Source organism: Oncorhynchus kisutch, linkage group LG24 (assembly GCF_002021735.2).
Source record: "Oncorhynchus kisutch isolate 150728-3 linkage group LG24, Okis_V2, whole genome shotgun sequence".
Classification (NCBI taxonomy): domain Eukaryota; kingdom Metazoa; phylum Chordata; class Actinopteri; order Salmoniformes; family Salmonidae; genus Oncorhynchus; species Oncorhynchus kisutch.
The window spans coordinates 21,179,574-21,204,209 of NC_034197.2; the positions used below are offsets into that span (position 1 = coordinate 21,179,574).

The 24,636-nt window shown below is 42.3% G+C and overlaps 1 protein-coding gene across 14 annotated transcripts in view; it reads right to left on the reverse strand.

The window, feature by feature from the left end:
• LOC109869063 (plasma membrane calcium-transporting ATPase 3) overlaps nt 1-24,636 on the reverse strand; it is a 34,400-nt gene that overhangs the window by 1,908 nt on the left and 7,856 nt on the right. For 2 of the 14 annotated variants that reach the window (XM_031803769.1, XM_031803768.1), the window contains exons 6-22: nt 21,674-21,805; nt 18,914-18,964; nt 18,535-18,573; nt 17,966-18,127; nt 17,566-17,780; nt 17,011-17,253; nt 16,426-16,667; nt 15,750-15,984; nt 15,006-15,185; nt 14,767-14,854; nt 14,557-14,663; nt 14,039-14,230; nt 12,601-12,814; nt 11,046-11,257; nt 10,536-10,643; nt 9,575-9,757; nt 7,474-7,560 (exon numbers count right to left, since the gene is read on the reverse strand). In XM_031803769.1, the coding sequence (XP_031659629.1) occupies nt 7,474-7,560; nt 9,575-9,757; nt 10,536-10,643; nt 11,046-11,257; nt 12,601-12,814; nt 14,039-14,230; nt 14,557-14,663; nt 14,767-14,854; nt 15,006-15,185; nt 15,750-15,984; nt 16,426-16,667; nt 17,011-17,253; nt 17,566-17,780; nt 17,966-18,127; nt 18,535-18,573; nt 18,914-18,964; nt 21,674-21,805 (2,690 nt within the window). Of the gene's footprint in view, nt 1-7,406; nt 7,561-9,574; nt 9,758-10,535; nt 10,644-11,045; nt 11,258-12,600; nt 12,815-14,038; nt 14,231-14,556; nt 14,664-14,766; nt 14,855-15,005; nt 15,186-15,749; nt 15,985-16,425; nt 16,668-17,010; nt 17,254-17,565; nt 17,781-17,965; nt 18,128-18,534; nt 18,574-18,913; nt 18,965-21,673; nt 21,806-24,636 lie in introns of all 14 variants that reach the window. The other 12 variants (XM_031803773.1, XM_031803772.1, XM_031803775.1 and 9 more) reach the window with 10 other exon arrangements.

The window sequence follows — 24,636 nt, forward strand, 5'->3', positions numbered from 1 at the left end:
CTCACACGCACACGCGCACGCGCACACACATATATAGAAACCTTTTTGTACAGAGCTATAAGACGTACATACAGGACAGGTGAAACAACTAGAACACAGAGCATGGGATTGAGACCAGTATGCAAACCAAACAACCACTGACATGCTGACAGGCTGATCATGTGAGAGCCTCATTTACTGCCATGCTGTACAAAAAAACACATTCAATGTGGTCGTGCATGAGATTGTCTTGATGCAGAAGAAAATGCTTATGGGCGCAGTTGGATGAGCTACTGTATCTACTGACTGTTGCAATGTCCAATGAGCCATAATGCTGCTTGCCACCAGTAAATCAAAGGGAAAATCATCCGCAATACAGACCAGCCACAGTAATAACAGTGTATGTGAATTAATCAGTTCAACTTTTAAAAATAATTATTGTAAGTGAATTGTAGCTTTCTATTGAATATCTTGAACATGTACTTTGTAAGTTGTTTTGGGTATATCTCAAGTCAGGTGTTTTAGATTTAAGGACATTAATACAGTCAACCAGATCAGTACAAACATGTCAATATAGTAGACAATGGTTGTATTTCATAAGGCACAATAGTCACCACACTGGAATTGCAAGTGTTGAACAACAAACCATTACCTCCAATGTCAGAACAAATGTATCAACACTTTTCCTCATAGTCACATAATAAGCATGTGAAACATGTATGATATACCACCAGTTTTTCTGTGTCCAGCCACAACTTACACTCTTAGAAAAAAAATCACTATCTAGAACCTGAAAGGGTTCTTTGGCTGTCCTCATAGGAGAACCCTTTGAATAACCCATTTTGGTTCCAGGTAGAACCCTTTTAGTTCCAAGTAGAACCCTTTCCACGGAGGGCTCTACAAGGAACCCAAAAGAGTTTGACCTGGAACCAAAAAGGGTTCTCCTATGGGGACAGCCAAAGAACTCTTTTGGAACCCTTGTTTCTAAGAGTGTACCCCTGTCCCTGTACAAAAATAATAACAAATGACGGGTTATTCATCCACTCAAAGTCAGGACCCATTGACACAGAACTCAACATAGGTCTTAAAGGCATTATGGTGAAGTTGACTTTAATATTGTTAATGAGGAAAACATAAATAAGGTGTTCCTGCAATTGCTATGACTGGTCCTAAATTGTGAAGAGATGTGCATATTGTGAAGTATAATCAAATCATAATAATACATTCATTCCCACGGAGAATTTGATGTAGAGCAAATAAGTATGTGAACATGAATGCAATCATATTATGTTGTGATGGACACTTCGGGCTGAATCCTAACTTGATACACTACATGACCAAAAGTATGTGGACACCTGCTCGTCGAACATCTCATTCCAAAATCATGGGCATTAATATGGAGTTGACGCCCCTTTGCTACTATAACAGCCTCCACTCTTCTGGGAAAGCTTTCCATTAGATGTTGGAACATTGCTGCAGTGACTTGCTTCCATTCAGCCAGAATAGCATCAGTGAGGTCGGGCACTGATGTTGGGCGATTAAGTCTGGCTTGCAGTCCAATTCATTCCAAAGGTGTTCGATGGGGTTGAGGATAAGGCTCTGTGCAGGCCAGTCAAGTTCTTCCACATCGATCTCAACAAACTATTTCTGTATGGACCTTGCTTTGGGCATGGTGGCATTGTCATGCTGAAACAGGAAAGAGCCTTCCCCAAACTGTTGCCACAAAGTTGAAACCACAGAATCATCTAGAATGTCATTGTATGCTATAGTGTAAAGATTTCCCTTCACTAGAACTAAGGGGCCTGAACCATGAAAAACAGCCCAGACCATTGTTCCTCCTCCAACAAACTTTACAGCTGGTACTATGCATTGGGGCGAGTAGCATTCTCCTGGCATACGCCAAACACAAATTAGTCCATCGGACTGACAGATGGCGAAGGCGTGATTCATCACTCCAGAGAATGTGTTTCTAGTGCTCCAGAGTCCAATGGTGGCAAGCTTTATACCACTCCAGCCGACGCTTGGCATTGTGCATGATGATCTTAGGCTTGCATGCGGCTGCTCGGCCATGGAAACCCATTTTATGAAGCTCCCGATGAACAGTTCTTGTGCTGAATTTGCTTTCAGAGGAAGTTTGGAACTCGGTACTGACTATTTCAACCAAGGACAGACAATTATTATGCGCTATGCGATTCAGCACTTGGCGGTGACGTTCTGTGAGTTTGCGTGGCCTACAATTTCGCTGAGCCGTTGTTGCTCCTAGACATTTCCACTTCACAATAACAGCACTTACAGGTGACCGGGGCAGCTCCAGCAGGGCATAAATGGGACGAACTGACTTGCTGGAAAAGTGGCATCCTATGACGGTGATACTTTGAAAGTCACTGAGCTCTTCATTAAGGCCATTCTACTGCCAAAGTTTGTCTATGGAGATTGCATGGCTGTGTGCTTGCTGTTATACACATGTCAGCAACGGGCGTGGCTGAAATAGCCAAATCAACTAATTTGAAGGGGTGTCCACATATTTTTGTATATATAGTGTACATGCAAGTAACCCTTGTTTAAATCATACGCTGATTTAAAAAGAGGGATTCGCGCGAAAGTCAGAGGTATGGATGAGCATTAGGAGCATTAGGAATTCTGTGTGCTCAGTGTACTGTACTTCAGCATGCACAAACAATAAGATTTGTTTGTTTATTCCCCCAGCAAGCATAGCCATAAAAAAACATTTCTTCAGCAAGCACATCCAAAAAGGCCAACTTTTGTAGCAAGCACAACTAAAAAAATACCCATTCTACCTCTGAAAATGACCACAAAGATCTTGGACAAGAAGCGACATGACCCAATAACCATGTTGTGAAGAGGGAGTGAGGCAACACAGAGACAATGTTAAGGTTGACTTGTGCTAATTCTTTTTCTCTCCTAAGAGCTGTTTGTTTCCATTAAGTAAATGATTTAGAAAAACACATCATTCTTAGGTACCCTCTGAATGAATGTCCCCTTGCGGAAGTTGTAAACTTTCGAGTATAGGTCCCACAATGGTCAATACCAAACAGCTGTTGAAAATGAAATATTATTCAAGTCAATGTATTCATTTGGTTTCTTTGAAATGGGCCACCTAACTTTGAGAAGAAAATGAGAATGCCTGATTTTTTGCGGTGGCGGTTGAATCCCATGGACGCTCCAGACGTATTGAATGACACTAGACAAAGGAAGAGAGGATGTTGGAGGGGAGGACAGACGGGTATTAATGATAGTCAAGGTTGTGCTCAATTAATTTCCACTCGGTCAATTCAGGGAACAAGGAGGAAATTAAATTCATGAATTGGTAAAACAATTCTCAGTGAAGATAATGGACCATCCATCAATGTACATCAATGTACATTCCATTCCTGAATTGAATTCAGTTGAAATGATCCCAACCCTGACACAAAATGTAGGATTTTCTTCATGAGTCCTTTTTCTAAACCAAGACATTTAGCTAGTGATCAGATTAATTTGAGTGTGATTCATAGTCTTCATAAAGCCATGAGAAACTTAGGACAGGTGAGTGTGATTCATAGTCTTCATAAAGCCATGATACATTTAGGACAGGTGAGTGTGATTCATAGTCTTCATAAAGCCATGAGAAACATAGGACAGGTGAGTGTGATTCATAGTCTTCATAAAGCCATGAGAAACATAGGACAGGCGAGTGTGATTCATAGTCTTCATTAAAGCCATGAGAAACTTAGGACAGGAAGGGTGTGATTCATAGTCTTCATAAAGCCACGAGAAACTTAGGACAGGTGAGTGTGATTCATAGTCTTCATAAAGCCATGATACATTTAGGACAGGTGAGTGTGATTCATAGTCTTCATAAAGCCATGAGAAACATAGGACAGGTGAGTGTGATTCATAGTCTTCATAAAGCCATGAGAAACATAGGACAGGTGAGTGTGATTCATAGTCTTCATAAAGCCATGAGAAACATGGGACAGGTGAGTGTGATTCATAGTCTTCATAAAGCCATGAGAAACTTAGGACAGGTAGGTGTGATTCATAGTCTTCATAAAGCCATGAGAAACTTAGGACAGGTAAGTGTGATTCACAGTCTTCATAAAGCCATGATACATTTAGGACAGGTGAGTTTGATTCATAGTCTTCATAAAGCCATGAGGAACTTAGGACAGGTGAGTGTGATTCATAGTCTTCATTAAGCCATGAGAAACTTAGGACAGGTGAGTGTGATTCATAGTCTTCATAAAGCCATGATACATTTAGGACAGGTGGGTGTGATTCATAGTCTTCATAAAGCCATGAGAAACATAGGACAGGTGAGTTTGATTCATAGTCTTCATAAAGCCATGAGAAACATGGGACAGGTGTGTGTGATTCATAGTCTTCATAAAGCCATGAGAAACATAGGACAGGTGAGTGTGATTCATAGTCTTCATAAAGCCATGAGAAACTTAGGACAGGTAAGTGTGATTCATAGTCTTCATAAAGCCATGATACATTTAGGACAGGTGAGTTTGATTCATAGTCTTCATAAAGCCATGAGGAACTTAGGACAGGTGGGTGTGATTCATAGTCTTCATAAAGCCATGAGAAACTTAGGACAGGTGAGTGTGATTCATAGTCTTCATAAAGCCATGATACATTTAGGACAGGTGAGTGTGATTCATAGTCTTCATAAAGCCATGAGAAACTTAGGACAGGTGGGTGTGATTCATAGTCTTCATAAAGCCATGAGAAACTTAGGACAGGTAAGTGTGATTCATAGTCTTCATAAAGCCATGATACATTTAGGACAGGTGAGTTTGATTCATAGTCTTCATAAAGCCATGAGGAACTTAGGACAGGTGATTGTGATTCATAGTCTTCATAAAGCCATGAGAAACTTAGGACAGGTGAGTGTGATTCATAGTCTTCATAAAGCCATGAGAAACATAGGACAGGTGAGTGTGATTCATAGTCTTCATAAAGCCATGAGAAACTTAGGACAGGTGAGTGTGATTCATAGTCTTCATAAAGCCATGAGCAATTTAGGACAGGTGAGTGTGATTCATAGTCTTCATAAAGCCATGATAAATTTAGGACAGGTAAATGTGTTCCATAGTATTCATAAAGCATGAGAAGTTTAGGACAGGGGTAAAACATAGAAACAGAAACATAGGACAAGGAAAACAGACATTGTGGTAATAAACATATAGGTCAGACTCCTAATTTGGGAAGTGTGTTTGGAGTGTTGCACACGTATGGATCTCAAGTTAGGATACAGCCCATAGAGAGCTACCTATGATCCCTGAACTGACAACCACACTGTCTGGAAAGTAAAGAACATTAAGGGGAAATGATAAGTATCTATAAAGCTGAAGAGCAAAATAATAAGTAAAAGCCATTGCTTGGATCAACGCAAATTGCTTCTATAGTTAGAGTTAGAAGTTAGAGTTCCTACATTTAGATGTCTACTAATCGTCCTTATAGACAAGGTAATCTGGAGCTGTTTATAAATGAAACAAATAAATAAAGAAGTCCTTAATGGAAATGAGGCAAAATGCACAACACTTGAGGGACTGTTTTTTTTATGTGGGTTGGTTGGATGAATGCATGGATATTGCATTATACCAATTACACCACGTACATCCAAATGAACCTCCTTCAAAGTCAACATATCAAAGGAAAGAAAAACATCCAGATCACACCTTTTACACCCAAATACAATCTAGTCTGATGTGTAATCCTGTCTCTTGCATGGTTTACACCTTGTGCTAACATGTGGGTTTTGTGACCTGATCAATAGGATCCAATCACTATCTGATCAATGTTTGTCGTGTCTATACATGGTGAAAAATGTGTCTCTTATCCATCAACTGTGTCCACAATTTGACCAGATTTCCAGGTGCCTCCCTGTATGCTAATTATTTGACAAACATTCTTTCACAATAATATGAATTAATGTATTTTTTAAGATGATTACTGATGCTATAAGTCAATGGTGCTAGCGGTCAATGATTTTAGTGGCCGATATAATGATGATTTAAATGGTTTGACCATCCAGATCTGTTTACACTTGATTGATATCCAGATACAATGGTTCTTGACTACCACCAGAGGTGATCAGGGAGATCTAATCACAATCAAATCACAATTAGTCTTTTAATCATCTACACCTGACAAAAAAACACACAAAAAAAGTAGGCATATGTTAGGAAATAGAAAGGAAATAAAAAAGTCTTCCTTCATGAGATGCAGAACCTACAACAAGAGAGAACAAAAGAAAGCAAGTAAAATGAGGGTAGTTATTTGTACAAAGCAACACTGCAGATCCTTATTTGGCAGTCTGATGGAACCTAGGGACAGAGAAATTGTTTTATTGGTAAGGTGACCAAAAACAGATATCTCAGAAATGTCACTGTTGCAGGTTATACTCGAAGGTTTACAACTTTACACTGGAAAATAAATGTAACTATTTTTCTTTTGTGTGTCCCTTTTTACCTTGGTTTGTCATCTCAGAAATTGGCTGCGTCATTGTAATGCTCTGAATAAAATGTCGATCTCATTGAAAATAAGGAGCAGACAGACAGTCTTCTCTGGGCAGTTTGAAACACAATTGATCACAGACTGTGTCAAGCCAAACAAAGCAGCAAGATAACGAAATAGATTACGGCCAGGATTAAATCAGATTAAGGGTAACCCGTGTTAGCCGACAAACGCATGGCTCTTGTTCAGGCTGTGTTGGAGGTATAACTGGGGTATGAGCTGTCAAATTAGTGACGGTCATTGTCAAAAACCACCCCTTCTTTCCCTACCACATTAGTAGTTCAAAATGGAGATTTCATGTGTCGACTATATCAATGATAAAAAGAATGACACTCAAATGTAAAATCATTCAAAGAAATTCATAGCCTACGTTCTCCTTATTTGTGCATTAGAAAAGCATAAATTAGAAAACATTCAGGACTATAAAATCTTCACACATAAAAAATATAACAAAAAAACAATTATATTCTTTATGCATTCATTAAATACTGCTGGCCAGCTAATGATCATGTTTGAAGAAGTGAAGTAGTCTATACTGAATTACGAAGACAAACGAGTATGCAGCCCGACACTCGAACAAGAGTCATGCGGTTGTCGGCTAGCACGGTTCTGATTGAATCCTGGACTAAGATCATGAGGTAGTAGTGAAAAGGATGTAAAGAAATATTAAATTAACAACTAATACAACAACAAAAAGTCAAATGAAAAGGTCAGTGGGTCAGGCGCCTCAGTGTTGGCTCCCCCACTCCCCAACACACAAACACAGACATAGACAAACACACATATATTTGATGCTTAATTGTATTTCTGGGCAGGCAAAGGTGCATTTCAACATGCTCATTTTGATGATGGTGAGTGGACTGTTTTTTGTTGTGTGCCGTTAATGGATGGCAGAAACTCACTCCCAGGCGCACCAGTTGCATTGGCAGTGGAGAGAACTACGTGAGTGGGAGTAGAAATATTGGTTACGTCATGGAGTTGGCTGAGAACTGAGGAGCGACGTCGCGCAGCACCCTGAAAGGAACCACTTCTCTTGAAGGTACTCACTACCTCCATCTGTTGGAGAAGAGAGAGAGGATATTAAAGAGAGGACATGACAGTCGTGCAGTAACTCATGTCAGTTGGTAGGGGGCCCTGTGATGCATATCGGAGGGAACCAGCACACAGAATGAATCACGTTTAAAGGGATGGTATAGTGGAACTTGTAGTTTTGTAGAGGTCATGTTCCACTATGGAGGTATCAAAAGCATGTATTAGATACAAAAAGGCATTTTAATAGACAAACCTAATCCAATTTAGACCTCTGTTTTTAATCAATGATGTTGCCCTCAAAATATGGACCGGTAATTGTTTTCTATGTCTCATCTAGATGTTGGTGTGTGTACAAGAAAGGCAACAATTACAACACTTGTAAAATACTTCATATACTTGTTTTAGGATTGATTAACAATGAACAAAGGGTACATAAAAAATAATGACAGAATCTGTAATAATAGCAATGACATGAGGAAGGAGAAAAAAGTATTTTAGTGAGAAATCTGAACATGCAATGGAATCAAAATGACTCATAGATTACAACAATATACATAACTATGTTTGTCCTATCGATAAACACAGTGCCTTCAGTAAGTATTCACACCCCTTGAAACCTTGTAACACAACACATTCTGCCGTGTTACAAAGTGGGATTAAAATGAATGTGATTGTAATGTTTTGTCTTCAATCTACACAAAATACTCTGTGAACATTTATACAAAATAAAACACTGAGTTAAGACATGTTAGAAACAACTTTGGCAGCAATTACAGCTGTGAGTCTTTTTGGGTAAGTCTTCAAGAGCATTGCACACTGGGATTGTACAATATTTGCCCATTATTCTTTTCCATATTCTTCAAGCTATCTTAAATTGGCTGTTGATAATTGCTAGACAGACATTTTATGTCTTGCCATAGATCTTCAAGCCGATTTAAGTCAAAACTGTAACTTGGCCACTCAACATTCAATGCCATCTTGGTTAGCAAGTCTCTTGGTTAGATTTGGCCTTGTGATTTAGGTTATTGTCCTGTTGAAAGGTGAATTTGTCTCCCAGTGTCCATTGTGTCCATTGGAAAGCAGACTGAACCAGGTTTTCCTATAGGACTTTGCCTGTGCTTAGCTGTTAGCTATTTTTATTTTCAGGACTAAAAGTTAATTTCTTTGCCACATTTACTTAAGTGTCGTGTTGCAAACATGATGCATGTTATGGAATATTTTTGATTCTATACAGGCTTCCTTCTTTTCCCTCTGTCAATTAGGTTAATATTGTGGCGTAACTACAATGTTGTTGATCCATCCTCAGTTTTCTCATATCACAACCATTAAACCCTGTAACTGTTTTTAAATCATCACTGGCCTTATGGTGAAATTCCTGAGCGGTTTTCTTCCTCTCCTGCAACTGGAAGGAAGGTTAGGAAGGATGCCTGTATCTTTGTAGTGACTGGGTGCCCTTCTTTGCAAGGCATTGGAAAACCTCCCTAGTCTTTGTGGTTGAATCTGTTCTTGAAAAATCATTACTTGATTGAGGGACCTTACAGATAATTGTACAGTATGGGTTACACACACTTCATTTTTAATTAATACAAAAATATATATAAAACCAAAATTCCACTTTGACTTTATGTGTGTAGGGCAGATACACAAAATTCAAGCTGTAACACAACAAAACGTGGAAAAAGTAAAGGGGTGTGAATATTTTCTGAAGGCTCTGTATAGGAAAACATCTTTGGTATCTGACAGAATGATCCAAACCCATTGTATTTTAAATAAGATTTCATAAAATATAACTTTTTTGAATGAGAATATTACGTGCATGTTTTACTCTGTTCACATCACTGTGTTCATATCATATAAAAAAACAAGGAATTAATTGTGGTGAAATGAATTAAGGCATCAAAAGGTGAATAAAGAGAGACACAAATCAACAGAGATGAGTCAAGCAAGCAAAAAATCCTCCTCTTCATAGGACAGTACAGTACATACTACAGTACAGCCCTTGTTGGAGAAAGACAAGGGACAGGGAATGGCACTGTACCTGAGTTTGAATGCGATTGAGGCCCCTGAACCAGAGGATCTGCCCTCGACGCAGCTCCCTCTCGGCATGGTCAATCTCTTGCTCATCATCTGCCATGTCATCATCAATCATCTCCTCCTTACCGAGCGCATGACCAGCCTCCTTCAGACAGGGCAGGCGGCTGGTGGGTACCGTGGTGATGAGCTGTTTGGGTCAGGGTCAGTGTTAGTTGACAAGGAGAAGAACACAACTTGTAAAACAAAGGGTTTCAGTCTGGTGGGTCTTACATGCTGACCAAACGTCTGCGTACACCATCGTGCGCATGTTGATTTTGTCCACCCACACCAGACATGATCAGGACACGCAGGTTGAAATATCAAAACGAACTCTGAACCAACTATATTAATTTGGAGACAGGTTGAAAAGCATTAAACATTCATGGCAATTTAGCTAGCTAGCTTGCTTTTGCTAGCTAATTTGTCCTGGGATATAAACATTGGGTTGTTATTTTACCTGAAATGCACAAGGTCCTCTACTCCAACAATTAATCTATAGATGAAAGGGTAAACCGAGTTCATTTCTAGGAATCTCTCCTCCTTCAGGCTTCTTCTTATTCTTTGGACTTTATATGGCGGTTGGCAACCAAATTTAAGGTGCATTACCACTACCAACTGGACTGGAGTGGGAACCTCAGTTCGTCTTTCAATCACCCACATGGGTATAGGCTCCTAAAAACCAATTAGGAGACGGGAGAGGCAGGACTTGCGTGTCCTGATCGCGTCTGGTGTGGGTGGACAAAATCAACATGCGTGCAGTCTGGTCAGCATGTTAGGCAGTCCTTCTTGTGTAAAAGCCAACTAAAGACTAGGTTATGGATATGTGGGTTTGTCTGTGTCAAAGACTTTAATTAGTTCTTGACACAAAACCACTGTAGAACCACAGTTTGGGTAACACATTTACACATGAACTCCAGCATAAGTACCTGTCCCCACAGCAGCTCTCCTACTCCCACGAGCAGACACCACAGCCACTGCTCCACATTGAGCGGTGTGCAGCTGAAAGGTTTCCCCCCAAACTGCACAATCACAAACTGTACAGAACAAGACACAGGATGAGAAATATTTGATCCCAAAAAGTGGTTGCCATTGGTTAGCACAACATATCCTGTGCGACAATAATTAAGTAGTAATGATTATTAGGTACAGTATATGACATGGTTGAATAACATGACTAGTATTGCTATAATGTAAAGCAAGGATGGGCAACTGGCGGCTAGTGGGCCGCATGCTCCCCTTTTGAAAGCCCTCGGAACTCATGCGGGGTCTGAATTTACTGTTGCGAGTTAGAATAGCAGAGGGGTATGGATGTGGGCACATAGACCTGTCATCAACTACAGCCCCTCGTGATGAGTTCAGATTTTTTGCGGTCCTCACCCCCATCAAAGTTGCCCATCCCTGAACGTATAAGAAGGAAACACTTATGGTCCTCTTACCTGCATTAAAAAAGTCCCCAGCACAATACTGCAGAAAATAGGGTTGTGGAATATGCCGTCAAAAACGTTCCTTTCACCGTGGATCTTACGGGCATTGATCTCGTTGAACAGTTGCATGAGCACAAAGGTGTTGAAGATGATCGTGTAGTGCTCGGAGGGGGGAGAGTGCAGAGGGGCGTTGCGTCCACTATCAATGTTGAAGATCTTCTCTCCTGAGATGGAGAGGAACACAAAAAAGATAAGTGGACAATAGAGTCACATGTAGTTAAAGATATACTTCCTACTTCCAAGCAAAGGTATACTAAATGATCATGTAAAATGCTACAAGCTAAATAGAGCACTACAGTTCCATGACTGTTTTTCCTCAACGTTTTTGTCCCTCACTATTGCCTTTTCTTACACCCTCCCTTCCTCTTCCCCCACCTCCAGCCTCCGTCCCTCCTCCCATCTCCAGCCTCCGTCCCTCCTCCCATCTCCAGCCTCCGTCCCTTCTCCCATCTCCAGCCTCCGTCCCTCCTCCCATCTCCAGCCTCCGTCCCTCCTCCCATCTCCAGCCTCCGTCCCTCCTCCCATCTCCACCCTCCTTCCCTCCTCCCATCTCCAGTCTCCGTCCCTCCTCCCATCTCCAGTCTCCGTCCCTCCTCCCATCTCCAGCCTCTGTCCTCCTACCATCTAAAGTCTCCGTCCCTTTTCACATCTCCAGTCTCCATCCCTCCTCCCATCTCCATCCTCCATCCCTCCCTCCCATCTCCAGTCTCATCCCTCCTCCCATCTCCATCCTCCATCCCTCCCTCCCATCTCCAGTCTCATCCCTCCCTCCCATCTCCAGTCTCATCCCTTCTCCCATCTCCAGTCTCCAAGTCTCCTCCCATATCCAGTCTCCATCCCTCCTCCCATCTCCAGCCTCTGTCCTCCTCCCATCTAAAGTCTCAGTTTCTCCCCCCATATCCAGTCTCCATCCCTTCTCCCATCTTCAGCCTCTGTCCCTCCTCCCATCTCCAGCCTCTGTCCTCCTCCCATCTAAAGTCTCTGTTTCTCCTCCCATCTACAGTCTCCATCCCTCCTCCCATCTCCAGTCTCCATCCCTCCTCCCATCTCCAGTCTCTTTTTCCACTCCCATCTCCAGTCTCATCCCTCCTCCCATCTCCAGTCTCCATCCCTCCTCCCAATTCCGGTCTCCATCCCTCCTCCCATATCCAGTCTCCATCCCTCCTCCCATCTCCAGCCTCTGTCCTCCTGCCATCTAAAGTCTCAGTTTTGTCCTCCCATCTCCAGTCTCTGTTTCTCCTCCCATCTCCGGTCTCCCACCCTCCTCCCTTCTCCAGTCCCCTCCCTCCTCCCATCTCCAGTCTCCGTCCCTCCTCCCATCTCCAGTCTCCGTCCCTCCTCCCATCTCCAGTCTCCGTCCCTCCTCCCATCTCCAGTCTCCATCCCTCCTCCCATCTAAAGTCTCGGTCCCTGCTCCCATCTCCAGTCTCCTTCCCCCACCCCCACCTGTAGGCCCCTACCCTCCCCCTAGTCTCCAGTCTCCCACCTCCTCCTCCGCTGTGCGTACCTGCGAACAGCAGGGTGAAGATGATGGTGAGCTGGTAGATGGCGTGGCCCAGGATGTTCTTCATCATAGTCCGGGAGATGAGGGGGTTGTTGCGGCCGTAAGGCTTCCTCAGGAGCAGGGACTCAGTGGGTGGTTCGGTGGCTAGGGCCAGGGATGCAAAGGTGTCCATGATCAGGTTCACCCATAACATCTGGACAGCCTTTAAGGGAGAGTCCTGGAGGGGGGAGAGAGAGGGAGGGGGTATGGAGAAGAGAGGGAGGTAGAGGGAGAGAAAGAGGCAGAGAGAGGGAGGTAACCAGGAGAGAGGCAGAGAGGTAAAGAGGGAGAGAGGTAGGGACAGATCATTTAGCTTTAAAGCTTGTTTGGAATGTCCGTAGACCGTTACCTACACTACCGTTCAAAAGTTTGGGGTCATCGCAAAACACCAGTCTCAACGTCAACAGTGACGTTGAGACTCCAGGATGCTGGCCTTCTAGGCAGAGTTGCAAAGAAAAATCCATATCTCAGGCTGGCCAATAAAATAAAATATTAAGATGGGCAAAAGAACACAGACACTGGACAGAGGAACTCTGCCTAGAAGGCCAGCATCCTGGAGTCGCCTCTTCACTGTTGACATTGAGACTGGTGTTTTGCGGGTACTATTTATTGAAGCTGCCAGTTGAGCACTTGTGAGGCATCTGTTTCTCAAATTAGACACTCTAATATACTTGTCCTCTTGCTCAGTTGTGCACCGGGGCCTCCCACTCCTCTTTCTATTCTGGTTAGAGCCAGTTTGCGCTGTCCTTTGAAAGAAGTAGTACACAGCGTTGTACGAGATCTTCAGTTTCTTGGCAATTTCTCGCATGGAATAGCCTTCATTTCTCAGAACAAGAATAGACTGACGAGTATCAGAAGAAAGGTCTTTGTTTCTCTTCATTTTGAGCCTGTAATCAAACCCACAAATGCTGATGCTCCAGATACTCAACTAGTCTAAAAAAGGCCAGTTGTATTGCTTAATTAATCAGAACAACAGTTTTCAGCTGTGCTAACATAATTGCAAAAGGGTTTTCTAATGATCAATTAGCCTTTTAAAATTATAAACTTGGATTAGCTAACACAATGTGCCATTGGAACACAGGAATGATGGTTGCTGATAATGGGCCTCTGTACGCCTACGTAGATATTCCATAAAAAATCTGCCGTTTCCAGCTACAATAGTCATTTACAACATTAACAATGTCTACACCGTATTTTGGATCAATTTGACGTTATTTTAATGGACAAAAAAATTGCTTTTCTTTCAAAAACAAGGAAATGTATAAGAGACCCCAAACTTTTGAACAGTAGTGTATATCTTTGACCATTTCCTAGTGAGTTACTTACAGTAAGTGGTCCATTTGTAATTTACACAACAGTGAATTGTGGTGTGGAGTGCGAGAGTCAGAGATGGAGTGAGTACCTGTGTGATACAGGCACCGGTGAAGGCCACGATGACAGCCACCACGTTGACAGTGAGCTGGAACTGGAGGAACTTGGAGATGCTGTCATAGACGTTGCGGCCCCACATGACCGCCTTCACAATGCTAGAGAAGTTGTCATCAGTCAGGATGATGTCAGAGGCTTCCTTGGCTACGTCAGTACCAGCGATGCCCTACACAGAGTCACAAAAAAGAGCCACTTTAAATGTACACTGCTTTGAAAAGTATTCACAGGTCTCACATTAAAAAACAATACATGTCAGTAATACCTACTTATGTGTATGATAGTTACATAGTAGTAGTGTACTGTAAGTACTAATGTAACAATACTAAAGTACATACCATGCCTATGTAACTATATTGTAAATACATAGGGTACATTTAGTGAAATGTAGTGATAAGTATGGGATTTAATATCTCCCCAAATGTACTAAAATTACTAGAGATGGGTGTCATCATCATCATCATCCTCATCATAATCATCATTTACATGACTCACCATGGCAAAGCCAACATCGGCCTTCTTCAGGGCTGGTCCGTCGTTTGTCCCGTCCCCTGTCACTGCCACTACCTGCCGCTGCTCCAGTACAGTGCTGTCTATGATGCCTGCAGGAAGAGAAAGTTATCATTGGAAATTATACAGCTGCATGGTTTACCATCTGTTTACAAAAATCGTGCTGTAGCTTTGAGTGGAGTGTCTCTGACCCACCTTTGACCAGTGTATGTTTGTCTGTAGGTGAAGACCTAGCCAGAACTCTTAGTTTGGGCCAAACCTTATCAATGCGCTCCTGCTCAACCTGTAAGAAATAAAGATTGTATTATAGGGGTATCCACAGAAACTGTTGAGTCTTGTAACACTGAGTTATTGAAGCTAATGAATTGAGTCAGGGCACTTGCATTTTTTGTCAGTAAAAGAGTATCAAACAACACATGAATGATGAATTCTACCTCTCCTTTCTCATTTCTGATTCGTCGGTTGAATTCCTTCCCGTCTATACACAGGAAGTCATCCCCAGGCTGGATGATGCCACACTTGGCAGCGATGGCGCGTGCTGTGTTGATGTTGTCACCTGTCACCATACGCACGGTGATACCTGCCCGCTGGCATTTCTTGATAGCATCTGGGACCTGGTTAGAAAAGACACCAGAGTTTTGCTAAAGCCTTGGCACACCCTCTTACTCGCTGATGTACATGATACTACAGAGAAATTATTGAATATTTACTAAACCTACAACTATAACAAAACCTATCATTTGGAAACCCAGAATTAAAATCTTGCAACATTGTGATTTGTCAAAATGATCAGTGACAAAAAATCAAGGTACTGGAACAATGTTCCTTGTTAGTTGTCGCATTCCAGTCTGTTGACAGACGCTACGGTGCCATTTATGTTATGTGCGTCTGTCCATGAGAGATTACAATACCTATAACTATATACCTACAGTATAACAAAACCTGTTGTGTCATCCTACTGTGCCAACCCTTCCATAAGGGCAAGCTTCTCCCCACTCTAATCCTAGGTTTTTACAAGTTCTTATTTAGACATTTTTCAACAGAATTATCCACTTGAAATGAAGAGCAAGTAACAGACAATTGTCATCCCTGTGGAAAAACTCCACTCCAAATCTACCTACATCTGTGAAAACAAATGCACCCCAATAGAGAATCCCTCTGCGTAAGGTCTTGGTTACCTCTGGGCGGACAGGGTCCTCGATGCCCACCACTGTGATACAGATGAGGTCACTGACGATGCCAGCCTCGTTCTCCCAGTCGGGCTCAGGGCTGGCCGGCAGGTCCTTGTAGGCCACGCAGATGGTGCGCAGGCCGTCGCAGGCCATGGGCTCGATCACCTTCTTCACCATCTCGTCCCTGTCCCGCGGGCGGAAACCCCGTGGATCGCCACCACCAGCCATGATAGAGGAGCATCTAACAGACAGAGAGTCAGGACACAGATGCTCTGTATGTTAGGGCACAATATTAATGTTTGTCATTTTGTTTTGATCATCAATTCTCATTCAAGGCCCACTTTATCTTGAGGCCACTACCACCCCTTTCTCTATCAAAGCTGTAGCCTCTATCAAATCCAACTTTGGGCTTTATTCAATCCGTATTGCGGAAGTTCCGCATTACAGCGTGATTTAAATTTAAAGACCAATGTTCTCGCGTTAGAGACTGCATTCACGGTAAATGCTGCATATGTTGGGCTCAATCGGAATCTACCTTTACAATTCTATCAAGCTTCAGCAATAGGGATTGAATGGAGCCCTTTATTTGTATGCGTGATTCATAGGGAAAATACTTTTCCTACTTGTCATGACAAGGCAGGCAGACAAGGCAGGCCATCTCCAGCCTGAAAGTCAGACTCACTTCTTGAGCAGGATCTCAGAGGCCCCCTTGCTGTAGAGGCGGAAGGATCCATCAGGCAGCTGCACCACCGTGCTCATAGACTTGCGCACAGAGTTGAAGGTGTAGACCTTGTAGAGCTTCTCCTCAGGTATCTGTTCCCTCACAGGGGCATAGTCCCTCTTCAGGTCCAGGATGAAGCCAAGTAGGGCACACTCTGTCTTGTTGCCCACCTGCTTGGGTAGGCCTCCCTCCTTATCCGGGGGCTAAGGGATAAAAGATGAAGATACCATGTTTTTGCTCAATACGTGTGGAAGAAAAAGACAGAATAGGAGACTGGGCAAAACGCACATTTGTATGTAAATTTGTATGTAAATTCTGAATTCTATGAATGGTTTATATATGTTGGGTTAACATGAACAAAATACATTTCCATCCAAATGGCCAATAAAGATGTAAATGTCTTTGCACGTTAACCAGAAAATAACCAGAAAAGATAAAGTTGTGTCCCTTTACCATTCCGCATTGCAGACATTATCCACAATAAAAATGTGGGAGCATTCAACAATGTGCAAGTATCTATCGATCTTTCCTAATCCACCCTCTCACCATAATCTTGGAGGTGTAGGCGCTGTTGACAGCTATGGCATTGACGAGCGTGTCCAGCACTTTAGGATTCATCTGGTCAGGGTGTGGGACCTTGTGGAAGTGCTGGTCGCCCGCGTAGGCCTGCACCACGGTCATTCGGTTGGTAGTGAGGGTGCCTGTCTTGTCGGAGCAGATGGCCGTGGCATTGCCCATGGTCTCACAGGCATCCAGGTGGCGCACCAAGTTATTGTCCTTCATCATTTTCTACAGGGAAGGAGGAGGAAACAGATGGAGATGGATCTTACTGTTAGGCCTCCACCTGAGAAACTACAATACAATTCAGCTGCATGTACAGTATATAGTATAGTGTAATCGTGCCTTGATTTTGCCATATGGGGATATTCGAGCAAAAACATGATTTAACATGATTGTCACATAATGTCTACAGCAGTCTACACACACACACACACACACACACACACACACACACACACACACACACACACACACACACACACACACACACACACACACACACACACACACACACACACACACACAGTTTATTACCCTTACCTTGACAGAGTAGGCCAGTGATATAGTAACAGCCAGTGGCAGCCCCTCAGGCACAGCCACCACCAGCACTGTGACGCCGATGATGAAGAACTTGACAAAGTACTGCACATAGACGGGGGTACACTCAGTGAGCCACTCCCGGCCCTGCACCACAAAGGTCTCAATCACAAAGTACATCACCAGGATGATCACTGTGATGGCTGACATGACCAGGCCTGAGGAAGAGGACAGACAGACACACAGACATGGCTACTTAGATCAAAGAACAATGTGAAGAGTTTGTCGGTAGTAGAGTATGCACTGCTAGCCAACCTTGTGCATACACAGGTCAAGTCAGAGTGAACAAGCAGGACAGCAAAAAATTGATTATGAATGCTGAACGTTTAGAATCAGCCCTCACCTGCCTTCCCGATCTGCACGGCCAGTTTAGTGAGTTTGCCCTGGAGCACAGACTTCTCTTTTTTAGGCACGTTGCCCTTTTTCTTCTCCGCTTCCACCTCCCCACCTTCAGCGCTCTTCAGGGGCTGCATCTCCATGGCAACAGCCTCATCCTGTTTCTTGGCTAAGGTTGGGGGTTGTCACAAAGTTAGGGAGTGGTTAGGACGGTTAGAGAAAAGCACAAGAGGTCTAGTGGGCGTTATCGGCACAAAATGGCTGCCATGCTTCCCCCAGGTGGGTTCTACAGCTACAGTATGCAACTGTAACAGGATGTAAAGCACTTATGATACCTAATGAAAAGGGCTGTAAACATACAACCCATTATTATCAAACGTACAGGTAATATGTTTTCAACATAAATCAAGATATTTGCTTCCATCTTATTTGAGAAGTAAAATGTTTTAAAATATTTTGTATAAATGATTACCTCATGCCTTCTGTTGTTTGCATAGTTCCCCAAAGGATTTACATAAAGTAGCCTACTTGAAATCCTGGATGATTCCTCTGCTTTGGAATCCCCCTGTTTCTTACCTTTGTTCTGATTCTTTTCCAGTGTCCCGTCTTGCTTACCTGAGATTAGGTGAGAGAGAGAGAAATATCTAGACTGATACATCTGAATGTGACAGACATATTGCTGCATGGGAGGCAAACATTGCTCCCATTTTAACCCCCCTAAAGGAGTAAAAATCGAATGGGAAAATGAATAGACAAAATGAAAGTGACAGAAACGTGTGAAGAAATCGCAACGACTTATTTAAACATGTTAAACTTACTTTTCAAAATATTTTACAGTTTGTTATTTTTTTTTTTCAATTACATTAGGGGTCCACAATTTCCCATGGGAGTCCCATGGAATATCTCTAGCAAACCCCTTCACCAATCTAACTAGTCTAGTAGGGGAAACACCTACCATTCGTGATGCTGATCTGTTTTGCTTCGACTGCAGGGGTATTATTGCCCTCTGATGAGATAGTGGTTTGGGATTTGAGATAGGGACAGGGACAATAAGAGATTTTATCAAATTAAGAGACAAAAACAATCAAAACAGTAAAAAGGATGAGCAACAGAAACAACAAACAAGGAATGAAAAAAATGAATGTATGAGACCTCAGGAGCAGCAAATAAGTAAACCATTGCATCATGTCTCTCTGTGGTCTTCATTGTGAAGCTTCGTCCTAACCAGAGGCTCCCCCCTCTGTGTAACCCCATCCCCATCTTGCTCTCCCTCTTTCCATTCAAGTATTGATTGCTTTGCAGACTCCTATGCTTTTAGATATAATTATTAAGCAGCTAGCTACCACTCTTCATATCAAGGAGAGGGAGACAGGGAGGAGAAAAGTCTCTGCCCATGTACTGTAAATGCACACTGTACAGTTCAGAGATGCTCTGCTCTCTCTTTCTCATAAGCAGAAGGAACATCAGGCCTTGAATGACACAGCTTAATGGAGCATCTCTTCAATACACCTATTGAAACTGCCAATGCATGATACTTATATACATATGTCTGTGTATATACAGTATAAGAAACAGACATTGTGAGTCAATCATATGTAAATACATCCATGTATATATGAAAAGTTCATTTCCAAAACGTTATATGCACACATTTTTTACATTTGTGTTTTTTCATCAGAAGTGAATGCTTATGGGTGTGTAAAATATCACTGGTCTCATATTTTGGTTAATATATTTTAGATGTGTATTAAAATTAGTTTTGTTGCAAAACGATATACAGTTGAAGTTGGAAGTTTACATACACTTAGGTTGGAGTCATTAAAACTTGTTTTTCAACCACTCCACAAAGTTCTTGTTAACAAACTATAGTTTTGGCAAGTCGGTTAGGACATCTACTTTCTACAAAAAAATGGTGGACCTCCACAAGTCTCTTTCATCCTTGGGAGCAATTTCCAAACGCCTGAAGGTACCACGTTCATCTGTACAAACAATAGTACGCAAGTATAAACACCATGGGACCACGCAGCCGTCATACCGCTCGAGAAGGAGACGCGTTCTGTCTCCTAGAGATGAACGTACTTTTGTGCAAAAACTGCAAATCAATCCCAGAACAACAGCAAAGGACCTTGTGAAGATGCTGGAGGAAACAGGTACAAAAGTATCTATATCCACAGTAAAACGAGTCCTATATCGACATTACCAGAAAGGCCGCTCAGCAAGGAAGAAGCCACTGCTCCAAAACCGCCATAAAAAAGCCAGACTACAGTTTGCAACTGCACATGGGGATAAAGATGATACTTTTTGCAGAAATGTCCTCTGGTCCGATGAAAAAAAACTGTTTGGCCATAATGACAATCGTTATGTTTGGAGGAAAAAGGGGGAGGCTTGCAAGCCGAAGAACACCATCCCAACCGTGAAGCACGGGGGTGGCAGCATCATGTTGTGCGGGTGCTTTGCTGCAGGAGGGACTGGTGCACTTCACAAAATAGATGGCATCATGAGACAGGAAAATTATGTGGCTATATTGTAGAAACATCTCAAGACAGTCAGGAAGTTAAAACTTGGTCGGAAATGGGTCTTCCAAATGGACAATGACCTCAAGCATACTTCCAAAGTTGTGGCAAAATGGCTTAAAGCCAACAAAGTCAAGGTATTGGAGTGGCCATCACAAAGCCCTGACATCAATCCTTTAGAAATTTTGTGGGCAGAACTGAAAAAGCGTGTGCGAGCAAGGAGGCCTGCAAACCTGACTCAGTTACACCAGCTCTGTCAGGAGGAATGGGCCAACATTTGCCTAACTTATTGTGGGAAGCTTGTGGAAGGCTACCCAAAATTGGAAAAAATTGAAAGGCAATGCTACCAAATACTAATTGAGTGTATGTAAACTTCTGACCCACTGGGAATGTCATGAAAGAAATAAAAGCTGAAATAAATCATTCTCTCTACTATTATTCTGACATTTCACATTCTTAAAATAAAGTGGTGATCCTAACTGACCTAAGACAGGGAATTACTACTAGGATTAAATGTCAGGAATTTAGTTTAAATGTATTTGGCTAAGGTGTATTTAAACTTCCGACTTCAACTGTATATCCATTGTTTAGCTGGAATGGATTGTTCATATCCTGTATAATTAACATATAAATTCAACTCATCATAAATCTAGCCTGAGGTTACAGTCTTTGGCTAGAGTTAGGCCTCGTCCCAAATGGCACCCTATTCCCTATATAGCACACTACTTTTGACAAGAACACAGATCTCATATTACTGTATTGATACAGTTTAAAAGATATAACAAAAAATGTATGTCACAAATGTATCATTTGTACAGTTGTAATTATTTAATGTAATTATTATTAACTTTTGTCTCTGAGATGGAGGAGGATATATCTAATTTTGCAACAAAATGTGATTGTCTCTCTGAAATAAAACCATCAATTGATCGATTTTTAACAAATACCTGTCTGTCATTGAACATGCCATGATTAGATATGGAAAAAAAAACACACCAATCACTTTAAATAAGTTCTTAAAAAAAGCTAATTTACTAACATTTCTGAAAATGGATATATAGCGTTTTGGAACGAAACTCTTCATATCCATTTTAAGCATCCCTGGTATTGTGTTTCAAATATACTATATTTGCTTCATACTCACAAAAATTATACCGAACGTCTTAATGACATTACACTTTCAGCCTGTCTTATTATCTTACCTTTCTTGTCTTTCTTCTCATCCTCCCCCTCCCCCTCTCCAGCCCCCAGTAGAGTGAAGATGATTCCAGTTTGAGAGTTGATTCCCACAGCCGTAACTAGCATCTTTCCTGAGCCTTCCATCACATGAGTTCCTAAAGGGATACAAAGATGAAATTCCTAAATAGACATGGGAATAACCCTTCACTTTTCCCACATTTTTTTAACGTTGCAGCCTTATTATAAAATTTGTTTGTTTTTCCCTCAGCAATCTACACACCCCATAATGAGAAAGCAAAAACAGTTTTTTTGAAATTTGTGCCAATTTTTGAACCCCCCCCCCCCCAGAAACATCACATTTACATAAGCATTCAGAACCTTTACTCAGTACTTTTTTGAAGGACCTTTGCCAGCGATTACAGCCTTGAGTCTTCTTGGGTATGACGCTACAAGCTTGGCACACCTGTATTTGGGGAGTTTCTCCCATTCTTCTCTGCAGATCCTCTCAAGCTCTGTCAGGTTGGATGGGGAGCATCGCTGCACAGCTATTTTCAGGTCTCTCCAGAGATGTTTGATCGGGTTCAAGTCTGGGCTCTGGCTGGGCCACTCAAGGACATTCAGAGACTTGTCTGAAGTCACTCCTGCATTGTCTTGGCTATGTGCTTAGGGCCGTTGTCCTGTTGGATGGTGAACCTTCTCCCCAGTCTGAGGTCCTGGGTACTCTGGAGCAGGTTTTCATCAAGGATCTCTGTACTCTGCCCCGTTCATCTTTCCCTTGATCCTGACTAGTCTTGCAGTCCCTGCCACTGAACCCCAGCCCACACACACACACACAGCTTGATGCTTCCACCACCATGCTTCACCGTAGGGATGGTGCCTGGTTTCCTCCAGATGTGACCCTTGGCATTCAGGCCAAAGTGTTCAATCTTGGTTTCATCAGAACAGAGAATCTTGTTTCTCATGGTCTGAGAGTATTTAGGTGCCTATTGGCAAACTCCAAGTGGGCTGTCATGTGCCTTTTACTGAAGAGTGGCTTCCGTCTTCCGTTGCTTAGTTTGGCCGGGCGGACAGCTCTAGGAAGAGTCTTGATGGTTCCAAACTTCTTCCATTTAAGAATGATGGAGGCCACTGTGTTCTTGGGGACTTTCAATGCTGCAGAAATTGTTTGTACCCTTCCCCAGATCTGTGCCTTTATTACAATCCTGTCTCGGAGCTCTACGGACAATTCCTTTGACCTCGTGGCTTGGTTTCTGCTCTGACATGCACTATCAACTGTGGGACCTCATGTTCAATAAATTGAATTTACCACAGGCGGACTCCGATGAAGACGTAGAAACATCTCAAGGATGATGGGGCGGCAGCGTAGCCTAGTGGTTAGAGCGTTGGACTAGGAACCGGAAGGTTGCGAGTTCAAACCCCCGAGCTGACAAGGTACAAATCTGTCGTTCTGTTCCCAGGCCGTCATTGAAAATTAGAATGTGTTCTTAACTGACTTGCCTGGTTAAATAAAGGTTAAAAATGTTTTTTTTTTTAAAGATAAATGGAAACAGGATGCAACTGAGCTCAATTTTGAGACTCATAGCAAAGGGTGTGAATACTTATTTAAATAAGGTACTGTTTTTATTTTGAATAAATTTGCTTTGTCATTATGGGGTATTGTGCTTAGATTGATGAGGGGAAAAAATGATTTAATACATTTTAGAATAAGGCTGTAACATAACAAAATGTGTCAAAAGTGAAGAGGTCTGAATACTTCCGAATGCACTGTATTAATCATGTCGCACCTCAAACAGAAGGGAGAATTTCCATTAATATTGTTTGCAATCAATATGCTGTTCAAAGAAGGTTATTGTGGAAAAATCTGTGTTTATTTCTATGATGTAGACATAGTTGACTGCTAAGTTCACATTACACAGTGACGTCATCTTCGCTGAGACCTAAAAGCCAATTCTCATTCCTGGAGTGACAAGCTCGACTCTTGTTCTAGAGTTTTGCATGGGTGGCTTGAGTGTGGTGTGCAGTTGGGAAGGCAGGTTGGAATCCAGAGGCAACGCAGAATTACACTCACCAATTACACTCTGGAGCTACTGCAGTTTGTGTTTTTAATCACTGAGTAAGGTCACTTTCCTCTGTTTCGCCTACTGACCGGTGATCTAATTACTTTTGTACAGCAGAGCTCCATTATGTTCCCATTAATTAAAATACTTTATCACAAGAGACCAGGAGTTGTTCAATAACAGTGTTCACACTGCCTAATACCAGGGAGTGGAATAGCTCAGAATACTGCTAAATATGTTTGATGTTGATGATTGCTTACATATGTAATGGCTTGGGACTGTTATGAACCTGTGCACTAAACCACAGCATGAAAATGGTTATAACAAGTAAAGTGAATGTATTTTAACTGGAACTGATACATTCTTATCGGCAGACTCAGCAGCCTTGGTTTCCCTAATGACTGCCTCGCCTGGTTCACTAACTACTTCTCAGATAGAGTTCAGTGTGTCAAAATGGAGGGCCTGTTGTCCGGACATCTGGCAGTCTCTATAGGGGTGCCACAGGGTTCAATTCTCGGTCCGACTCTTTCTCTGTATACATCAATGATGTAGCTCTTGCTGCTGGTGATTCTTTGATCCACCTCTACACAGACGACACCATTCTGTATACATCTGGCCCTTCTTTGGACACTGTGTTAACAAACCTCCAGACGAGCTTCAACGCCATAAAACACTCCTTCCGTGGCCTCCAACTGCTCTTAAATGCTAGTAAAACTAAATGCCTGCTCTTCAACCGATCGCTGTCCGCATCCGCCCGCCCAACTTGCACCACTACTCTGGACGGTTCTGACTTAGAATATGTGGACAACTATAAATAACTAGGTGTCTGGCTAGACTGTAAACTCTCCTTCCAGACTCACATTAAGCATCTCCAATCCAAAGTTAAATCTAGAATCAGCTTCCTATTTCGCAAACAAAGCCTCCTTCAC